Genomic DNA, 11,472 nt, shown 5'->3' on the forward strand with positions numbered 1-11,472 from the left:
TGCTGTCTTTCAGCAACAACCCTGATCTTTGGTAGGAAAGATCTACACCTAGCCTTCTCAGACAAGGGCGAACAATCTTGAAGATCCCGTGTGCAAGTTACGCACATTAAAGATTCCTTGATAGATGATTCAAAATCGATAAGAGTCGGCTTGGGCCGCTACCCCAGAAAAATTTAAAATTTCCTACCTACTGAAAATGTTTAATGTGTCTCTCGCGCTCATAAGGCCTTATGCAGTTACGAGTGCCATAAAACACTTACTTTAAAAAAAAGTCAATATCACAGCTACTCTTCACTGGAATAGCTGTGTGAGAAGTAAGCATTCAACTTCAACTTACTTTCAATTTCAATAGTGCAAGCGTCTATCTTTTAAAAATAATATCTTAGGACTGGACATAATTATACCCCCATTGCACTTTATTATTTTTAGGCTGAAGTTAGTGCCTGTTGAATGTCCTACTACTTGATTCAAAGAATAGTAATGTTTGTATAAGATTGATTTCAATTTTATTTCTCTAGTTCCTGTGATCATGCTTCTGGAGCTAATGCAGCCAGTGTTAATCCACCAAAGGTCTATGTGGACAATGCACAGAACAGAAAGCTTGGGAGAGCTTTGAAGCCTCTAGGCAGCATGCCTGTGACTAAGACCAAAGCTGATTCTTCCAGGTTTGTGATCATTTATTGTTTGTTTTTATTTTTTTTAAATAAATAGGTATTTATCAACTTACAATTTAGATAATTTAGGTGGGCCTTGACTCTGCCTGTCGAGGCAAACCCGGGTAGAGAGGGATTCAATGTCCCAGCAGAAAGGCAGAGATACTTGATCAAAATTCTCGCCCCAAGCGTGTCAAATTCAGGTCTTTTGCGTGAAACAGCAAAGTGCCTAATGGCTACGCCACAGGCGCAGATATTTCTTTAAGGGTAATAATAAATGCGGAGACGGTGAAGTCAGTCTCAATATTTTCAGAGTCTACCCCTTATGAGTATGGAGTTCTTCGTGTGACTAAAATAATACATTTGTGAAGTATCGTGAAATCAGGCTCTCATCAAAATAATGAAATTAAAGAAACAATTTTTCTGCCTGTTTTATTATTCATTTGGGTCTCAACACCTTTGATGTTCCTTTAAAAACACATTTCTGTATGGATTTTATTTTAAAACGTTGATTAAAGGCATATAAATGTAAATGTTGCAATTTCCAAGGACACTCAAGCTTTGGAAATCACCAAACTTCGGCGGCCATTTTCTGACAGTAGGTGACCAGCACACCTCCTTCAATCACATTTCAACTTCTGTTCAAGATAGACAGGTATTGTTTTTATAAAAAGAAGGGAAGTGAACCAGTTTTCATATGATTCCAATAACTCCATATGCCCACAAAAGGATGAGTGCCTGATTCCATCGTGTCTTGACCAAGGACCTTAAAATAAATGGATGCTCCTCTCTCTCTCTTCGCTGCACCGTGTGCTGGTCCCCAATTAAACAGGGAAAATGGCTGCCACGTGTGATTAAATCTGCGTGAACTGCATTTTTTCTTTATAGGGTCTCATAGTAGAGCTACGGTGTGGGAGGGAATGTGTGGGTTTTTTTGTTGGGGGGGGGGGAGGACTAGGTTGAAGATGGTGGGGCTGGCCTGGGGAAAGGAAGAAGGCGAGACATTTAAAAAGAAGAACGAGAGAGAGAGAGAGAGAGAGAGAGAGAGAGAGAGAGAGAGAGAGAGAGAGAGAGAGACAGTCTACTGTGAATGACTGAATGATTGACATGAGGGAAAGGAGAAAAAAAAAGACTGTCTGATAAGGACTGTTTATTTGTTTACGAGCTTTATTGTTTAAACTCCATAAGTCTTGCAACAAAGATTTGGATTTAAGACAATGATTGCATGATTCTAGGGGAGTGCCATAACTAGCTTTATGTGTAAAACCGAAAGTAGAGGGCCTTCACTGTAGATAGCCTAAGCCTTAACACATGAGCGGAGAACAGAGAGAGTCAAGATCAGCTTTATCTGACTGCTTAACATTTGTGAGGCATCATGATGAAATCATGCTCTCGTCAAAATAATGAACTCAAAGTAACCGACATTTTTCTGGCCGTTGTGCAATTTTGAAAATGTTTCTATTTTTACCTCAATGACCTTTCATGTCCATTTGAAAACACATTCTGTGTGGATTTTACTGAAAAACGGTAATCAAAGGCATGTAAATTTGCAGTTTCCAAGGACACTCAAGCTTTGGAAGTCACTAAACTTTGATGGCCATTTTAATTCTTGCTAATTTTGCTCCTATCACCAGGCGACCCCTACCTCCTTCAATTGCAAATATTTCGACATCTCTTCAACATAGATGGATTTTTTTTCATCAAAAGCAAACCAAATGAACAAGCTTGAAGATGGTACCCATAACTCTACAATGCCAAAAATTTGGCGAGCGCCTTATTTTACCACGTCGTGATACATTTGTTTGTGTCTATGAATGATTTAGTACAGTCATTTTCTTTCCTTTTACTTTTACACAAAGTGGAGCCTGCTATGCTTTTAATTAATTCTTTAATAATAGTGCCTTGGTCTTTTGAAATGGAATAGAATCTTACTAGTATTATTAATGCATAAATAATACAGTCTTTGTTAGTTTGTATCACTGGGTGCCTTCGTTCTTAGCTTATTATTACTATTATTTAAATGGCTACATTCACTCGTCAGTCGTTCACGATGATAGGCAATCATGTCAGGCGCGGTTCGTCCATAGAGCACGGTCGTGCAGTGCCGCCCAAATTTTTAAAATGTTCTACCACGTAAAACACCCACAAAATAAAATAAAAGAAGCCACAAACAAACACTAGCCAAACATTATGTCAAAACAAGGTCCTCACTAGCGCCGTAACTGTCATTTCTGTGTCTATAGCGCCGTAAAACACCAACTATGCCATGCCAAAGTCCACGCACTCTATTTAAACATAATAGGATATTGAACAGTGTAACCTGACCTATAAATCGCTCTTGGGGATAACCCAAGCGATGACGACACTCGTAGCGAGTTTGGAGGTACATTAATATTAATAAGACGGCACATCTCAAATGTGCTCCTGTCAAACGGTGCCGAAACATAGTTCACAGTAGGCAATCTAAAAATAAACGTGATAGACAGTACGCTATTCTTTGCCAATATTATGTGTGCCATGGAGCAATCCAGCGGAGTGCTCAAGTGAATTGTGATTGGTTCATTGTCTGTCTTGCCACTATTTTAAATGACTCTGTGACCGTGAACCTGAGGGAGGTGAACATGACCGTCCTATGAGTTGTGCCTTTGAATTGTTTTGTAGTGGAGTAGTGAAAGTTATTACTTGAGTGTTTAGTTCCAATACAGGATGAACGAAATTGATGTTAAGCTTACAAGCAAATTTAGTACAGAAATCAAAGCGACAAGTAAAAAGAATGAAAATAAAAGCACGAGATCCTCCCTCACCAACCCAAAGATCTTAAAATCATACACTGTCTCATTTACAATGCCCTTGACTATCTTCAGCATGCCATAGCTTAATTGTACACGTCCACTTTTTAGCCCCACGAGCCGCCCCTGAATCATGTTGACATATTTATATTTTATAATACATGTCTTCCTAATTTAATGGCATGGTTATTCTTTGTCTCCACATTATACATGTCCTGGCTATGGTCCCATGTCAATTGAAATATTTGTACTTACTGTTTTTTAAGATTTATTTATGTGACAGGGTTTTAAGATGTTACTTTCCACCACCCCCCTCCCCCACCACTACACACACACACACACACACACACACACACACACACACACACACACACACACACACACACTCGTACACACCAATAAGATTCTGACTACGTATGCATACCTTGGATTGGAAATGGATAGTTGGAACTAATAGATTTAAATCGAGTAGTGCTCTATTACAGGGGACTCAAACTCAATACCCAATGACATGATCTGATATGGTTTGGTGTTGCTTTACACTTTTAATATAAAGAGAAGTTATTGTTATTGTTAGTGAGGTACTGGTTTCATTTTAAAAAACCCAGGAACTTCTAGATATCTACATCTAGACAGCTGTAATAGTATTGAAAAACTGGTTGAAAAACGTAAAATTCATCTGATTGAACTAAACCTTAGGTGTGTTTGAAAATGGGTTACATGTAGATACCTAGTCTCTAGATCTTGTTCCATCAAGAAACAGGTTTGCTTGGCCTTGAATCTACACATACAATTGAAAGCAACCGTCTCCATTTATTGTGAGAGTATTATGACAAATGACCCGTAGATATAATAATAGGCGTATCCTATTATTATTTTTTACCAGCTAACTTTGACCTAATAATATAGCATTCCGTGCGCGAGTCTAGTAGTGCATGGCACAGTTTGACCACAGTGTGGCTGTGAGAGAGGGCTTCTATCAGAAACGTGTTGCCGCCCACAGTGCAGTCTCCATTCTATTTATAACCTCCTTGTTCTTGACACATTTTTTTGTATTTGGTAGTACCCACTTCCTTTGCCTTTACCTCTCTAGATTGATTTTTCGTCATGATGATTTCTGAACTATTTGTGAAGTATTTGTGGTTAGTTAGCTTACTTTTAACTTCAACATCTGCTATTAGATTATGAACATTTTTGTTAACTTTTCAAACTTTACCAATTATCCTTTTCATTTTTCTGTTTGCCCGGGGGGGGGGGGGGGGGTGGGGTGTTGTGTGTGTGTTGTATTTACTTTGCTTTTCTTGCAATTACTTTTAGATTGTTCTGATCATTTTTACACAGACAAGGAAATGAAAGAAGGAAAGTGGATGAACAGGTTACCCCACAGGTCAGTTATGATTACTCATCTGACCAGGCAGAAAAGAGCGGGGAAAGCAGTGGATCAGTTGCCTCAAGAATCTATGCTGATAACCCGTTCAACCGGGCACATCACAGAGCTGGCCTTCCTTTGGGATCCAGGTCAATTTCAAGAGACGGGACGTACCAGTAAGCATACAACTTTTAGAACTGTATTTAAGGAATGGATTTTGATTAAAGGATGCTCGTATGTATTCAAAATACAGTTGATAAATGGCTTTATACCTTACTGCATGTGCTTGCTTTTTAAAAAAATGTTAGTCTCTAGTTGTCAGTCAATGGTATCCTTGCATCAAACTGAGCATTTTCATGCATTTTCATGATGGCCAAGCGAAGGTGACCCTAGTTTTTTATGCTGTGGTGAAGAAATAACCCTGGAATTGGCTCAGCTCTTTGATTTTAGTTTTCTAGTTTAACCTAATATCTGTGAGTGGCTAGTGGCTCAGGCCAGTGGAGTTTTGTAGAGTGGTCTATGTCACCAACGGATGAGAATGCGATAGTATACGTCTAAATAAATAACGAAATCAAGTCACTACATTCAAAGTATGACATGTATTTTATAAATAGACGTTTAGTTTTCTTCCAAGGAATCTGTTCAATTGATTTGTTGATAGCTTGAATGAGAAAAGCATTGTTTTCAATTGTGCATTGTTTCAGTTTATGTCTGTGTCTTAGTGATTTCACAGCTGATTGCACAAAAACAGTTATAACTTGGCAAAAATAATATTTAAAAATGTTTACATTAAAAAGTGACAGGCACATTCAGAACTGAACGTACATTGAATAAATCATATTGTGTGAGTGAGCATGACCAAATGGTCTATATAGCGGGAATTTTTACAATTGAAATAAAAGTGACAGGAGCAAGTGATTGTACCGCTCAAAAACCACAAACTGATTGACACCCTTGGCAGAGGTCAAGTGCATGCATAAAAAGCATTCTATAGCCTATATGTGTACCTGTAGTTTTTAGATTTTGTAGCCTGCAAGTCCTTGACAACCTCTAACCTCCCCCCCCCCCAAACCAGGGCAGTGCTACTGACTGAAGTTGAATTTATGCCATTCCCAAAGAGGGGATATTAACATGTTCTTAAGCACAATAGAATTGTAAATGGGCTGATTTATCAATGTCATGCTCTTACTGTGCCGGAACAACATAGGGGGAACTGCTGCTTTTTCTTTCGTCATACTTACTATCGTCATTTTTCCTCTACTTCTTTTGTATGTTTGCCACTCTCTTGTGAACTGCTTTTTCCGGGGTGCCTTGATAGTCGAAGCAGACTTTCTGCTGTTGAGGCGAGGGAGGTGAGCAGAGTTTGGACTTCTCTGTTGACTTCCACCCCTTGGCGCTCATATGACCTTATTATGCAGTTGCGAGCGCCGTAAAAACTTGCTAAAACTAAAAACAACCCCTTGCCCCTATCCCCAACTCAAGCAAAATATGGTAGAGCAGCGCAGAAAAGTTTTTGCTTTTAGCTTAAAATGGGTTCTGAGGCAGATATTGATTTTGAGAGAAAGCTATAGAAGGACCCTGAAGTTTATAGAAAAGAAATTCTGTTACACAGTAAAAGCAAGCTCTTTTGCGGACAAGGCTCTACTTAATAAAGCACTGTCCTTAGGGGGAGATCTCTGTATACATGGGCATAATAGATTGAGAACGCTTTATGTGAAGCGCAATCGTGTATTAAACAATCTTTAACTTCTATTTTGATTTGAATCAGCTGTTTAATGCAAATGTTTGACTTTGTTTCAGAGGTTCTAAGTACTATGTGGACAATGCCTTGAATCGCAAGCTCAACAGAGTTGGAGAACTTCGTGGCAGCAGACCTGTGATTGAAAGAGAAAAAGTCTACAGCGATAACCCTCTGAACAGAAAATACGACCGGGTTGGCAAGAAATGGGGTACATCTGGGACTGAAAAGGACAAAGCACATCAGCTGTATGAATTTCTTAAAGTCAATGAGGTGCGTATTCTTCTCAACCTGAGGTTAAGATTAGAAAGTCAGAATATCAGTAATTTTTTCTGTCTTAAGTGTTTTTGTATGGCTATTACTATCGACGACTGCAGAGAATGGACCACAGACCTAATCTTCACATTTTAAAATGAAATATTATGAAGATATTGTAAAAAGTAAGAATTCTTGTGACTTTTAATAATATGCTAAATATTCTATTTAATCAAAGATCCTATACTTCAAGATGATCCACTCCTCTTTTTGAACAACTGAAAAAAAGGTCCTCTAAATCTCCAGGGGCACCACCTGGCCACTTAGATTGACAAGAGAGGTTTTGCCATGCCTTTCTAAAACCATGTACGGACCAGTATACGAGCGCTGTGGGGGTTTTGGTGAACGTGGCAGCGGATGAACACGAACTTGGCTGTGTCTAGTGACGAGTGGATGTTGGAGATAGGTGCACAGTGCAGTAATGTCGCCTTGGCTAGTTGAACTAGTTGTGACTGCATTTGGGATCGTAAGTTGGCGAGGCTGCGTGACTGGTCGAATGGTGAAGTGCCACTGGTAAAAAGTCAGCCGGTGCTCTGAGTGGTTTTCCATAAAAGTTCCCAGGTCCTCTTTTGGGGAAGTCCTCAAAACGAGCAGTACCCATCCCAGTTCATCGAGCCAGTTCGGGCTTTGGAGTCTTGCTTTGAGAGCACTCTCGAGGGACCCGTGGAATCGCTTAATCAGTCCACTGGATTGAGGGCGATAGGCTGTTGTATGATGAAGATTGGTACCAAGGTGCTCGGCCATCTCTCTCCTCAAGGCAGAAGTAAACTTAGGGCCTCTGTGATGTCGATGGGGATGCCAAAACGGGGGATCCAGTGATTGATTATCACACGGCCACAGACGTGGCAGAGTGTGGCTCCCCTTGAGAGAAAGCACTATGGCAGTCTCTCAGAGTTGAAGCAAACTACACAGTTTGTACGCGACATCGGACTGACTGTCTGTCTAGCTGCTGTCATCGAGAACGAGGAAGAAGAAACACGGCCACATTCTGTTATTGCGGCGTCCTTGAGTAGGATAGCCTCTGGCCATCGTGTGGTTTGGTCGATGATTGTGAAGAGGTGAGTGAAGCCTTGCGATGGGGGTAAAGGACCTACAAGATCGACATGAACGTGACTGAACCTCTTTTCAGGCACTGAAATCTTCTCCACGGGTGCTTTGGTATGCTTTTGCACTTTTGAAGCTTAGCAGTCCGTACATTCCTTGGCCCACTTGCTGACTTCCTTCCTTAGCCCTTTCCAAACAACTCTCTGGGATACCAGGCGGACTGTAGCGTTCCTTCCTGGATGGGAGAGGCAATGAAATATATCGAAGACCTGTCGACGAAATGCTGGAGGTACAATTGGTCTAGTATGTCCAGTCGAAAAGTCACACAGCAGTTCTGGTCCACGAGATTCGATAGCCATTGAAACTGCGCAAGTGGGATTTGGTGGTAACCTCGAACGAGGTCGATTTCGGAGAAAATACTTTTACCAGTGAGTCATGCGGAGAAGTCTTTAATGTGGGGAATCGGATAACGATCTGGGGTCGTTCTATTGTTGAGGCCACGTTAGTTGCTCAAGGCCGCCAGTCTCCATTACATTTCGGAACCATGTGAAGAGGTGAAGACCAGGGACTGCTAGATCGTCTAATAATTCCCATGTCCTCCATTTTCTGGAATTCAGCTTTAGCGATGGCTAGTTTGTCGGGATGCGAGAGGAGAGTGCATCGGCAAGCATGCGTTTGCTGGCCTGGAAGGCTGTAGTCATCTGTTCCGTCCAGCAAAGTTTTGTTTTCTTCTTTTCTCCCTTCAGAGCTTCGTCGAGAGGGGGTAGTACTAATGCAGCTCGATGTAGAAGGCGATGGTAGAAGTTTAGCATTCCCAAAAATTCTTGGAGTGGGAGTGCTTTGTAGGTGGTTGGCAGTGGGAATTCTTCTATAGCTTTGACTTTGGAAGGGAGTAGAATGATTTCGGTCACTCCAAACACGCATTTTTCTAACCTAACAACTAGGCCCGCTTCTTCGAGTCTGTTGCAAACTTGCCGTAGATCTTTAATATGTTGAGCTGCTGATGAGCTGGCAATGAGTATATCATCCAGATAGATGAATGCGCACGAAATGTCCTGCAGGACGGAGTCCATAAGACGCTGGAATGCCTGTGCGGCGTTTCTAAGGCCGAATGGCATGCGTAGAAATTCGTATAGGCCGAATGGTGTGATGACGGCAGTTGTCGGAATGTCCTCTTGCGAGGACATAGTAGTATTTAGTTTCGTCTTGGGTAATATTTCGCAGAGCGAATTGCGCTTCAGTTTGGGCGAACCAAGCTTCCGGCCCCGCTGCCCAAAATGTTAGAAAACGCAAGTCCGCTCAAATATGATTCAAAATGTAATCCAAGATAGAACACACGAAGTTGAAATTGCGTTTCAACTTGTCGGGGTCACCAATGTAGGTAGGTCTTTACTCACCTGAGTTTTCTACTCGACTGGCCATGTAGGACAGTCGGGTCAGGTGGTGTTTTTCATGTGAGCACTTCGCAGGTCCGTGCGAAGTCATGGTCATGTCAGCTGCTGTGTTGTGAGTTAACTGAGTATTCGGAGAGTCACTACAAGACAATAATAGCATGGATGACGGACACAAAGCAACGATTTTGTCAGTTGTAGGCCTATATGTAGCGAGCAATCATGGGAGATTGATATGGAATTGGGTAAAGCTATAAATTTACAAATTTATTGATTCAATAAAAACAAATAATTGTCATCAAAAGAAGCCCTAAATATGATCTGCCAATCTAGTTGGCTTTCAATTGTTATAACTGTCTGCCCTTTGGCTGCCCATAAACCCATGTCCTGATTCTAGCAATTAGATGTGGAGGTACAAACCATCCGGGGTGGAATAACACATGATCGTCTGTGCTCACGTGTGCATGCATGGTTTTGTTGTGTCACCTCTACCTTCTCAACTTTTTTCTTCTTTTTCTCTTCCTTTTAACGATTATGTGGAAAGCTCTGACCTTGAAACTGACCTTTTGATTGTTTTTTTTTTTGGTTTTTTTTTTTAGCTCACAACTGCATATTAAGGACATATGAGTGCGCTGGACTCAAGTTGGTTGTTTTCACATAAGTTCACACCTTTTTATCAAGAGAGTTATCTTCACACAAAAGCAACAACAATGTCATCAAACATTCATTTTGATGGTTGCTGGAACTATTACTATCAAAGATAGTACAGCCCACGGTAAGATGTTGCAGTGGCCCAATTTTGTGAGCCACGTCGACTCCTAGCGCCACTAACGGCGAGCGTGCGACAGTATGTAAACAAGCACGGCGAGAGACTCGCAACGCTCATGCTGTCGGCATTGCTGGCCAGTTTTGTTCAGCGATCGGCCGTTCTAATTTCAGAGGAAAAACTAAATAATTGTCTTTCCTCAGATTCCCAAAGGACGAAAAATGGAAAGACAATGTGAAATTGATTTTTTAATCTAGAGTCTAGATTAGAGCTTAACTAGAGAGATCAGAGTCCAGCCCGTAAGCTTTGTTTAGTCTCTGCATCGTGCATCCTTGACTATGACCAATGCTTTGTACTCTGTACTTTGTTGTGTGTGGGTCCATTCCATTATCATTAGGTGTAGAACTAGATTCTAGATGCAAATGTTATATAGATCTATATGTTTTCTGTGTTGTAGGTTATTATGCAATTTGTTCTTTAGCACAACACAGAGAGATCAGTATTTTGCATATTAATTTGTAACTTTTAATGACGTATGGGCCATTGGCCTCGAAAGCCAATAAAGTTTAATTCAATTCAATTCTCTCTCACCGCACATACTCATACGCACTTGTACGCACGCACGCTCGCGCACGCACACACACACACACACACACACACACACACACACACACACACACACACACGCACACCATATGTTCTGACCACTTCTGTACAATTTAATCATCATCATGGCCACCATCACATCATCATCATCAAATCATCTTCATATACATCACAAAAACCACCTCCACAAACACCCAGTGGGGGTGGGTGGACCAAGATTTGGGTGGGGCTTCGGTTGTTTCCACTTCGTTACTACCAAAAATCAAGCGCCATGAGCTCAACAGTGATGATTTTGCTATACTCACAGTGAGCCACGGTATTTTAGGAACAATTTAAACGAGGAGTATCAACTTTGTCTTCCATCTCTTTATTCTAAGTTAGCTCTAGATCTAGATTCTCCTGGATGGCGGGGATAAAACCGTTTCCCCTCCTAATTTGTTCTAACTAATTTTCATCTAAAGAAAAAGTTGCCTTAAAAGTGGTTCGACGTGATTTATAACACTTAAATCTCAGGAGCACACACAGCACCTCAAGCATATTATTATTCCGTCTATGATGAGTTGGTATCAGCTGTGTAGTCGAGGAAAATTGAAAGCACCTAACAAAGGTGCAATGAGTGCATAGGTGACTGTGTCACTGGGGAAAGTGTGTCGTAAACTTTCACCTGTTGTCAAGGCCAGGAGAGCGTGAGCCCTTAGAAAAGAGAGAGAGAGCGAGTTAATAAGACATATAATACTTCTTTGTTGTATTCTTTGTACTCTCTCTCTCTCTCTCTCTCTCTCTCTCTCTCTCTCTCTCTCT

At 41.0% G+C, this 11,472-nt stretch overlaps 1 protein-coding gene across 1 annotated transcript in view; it reads left to right on the forward strand.

Moving 5' to 3' along the window:
• The window catches only part of LOC101854731 (serine/threonine-protein kinase STE20), a gene marked incomplete at its 5' end in the record, with an annotated part of 45,385 nt that overhangs the window by 24,016 nt on the left and 9,897 nt on the right, over positions 1-11,472 (forward strand). Inside the window, 3 exon segments of the mRNA XM_005101989.3 lie at positions 519-665; positions 4,784-4,987; positions 6,612-6,822. Coding sequence (XP_005102046.1) covers positions 519-665; positions 4,784-4,987; positions 6,612-6,822 — 562 coding nt within the window.

The sequence above is a fragment of the Aplysia californica genome, unplaced genomic scaffold (assembly GCF_000002075.1).
Source record: "Aplysia californica isolate F4 #8 unplaced genomic scaffold, AplCal3.0 scaffold00307, whole genome shotgun sequence".
NCBI lineage: Eukaryota > Metazoa > Mollusca > Gastropoda > Aplysiida > Aplysiidae > Aplysia > Aplysia californica.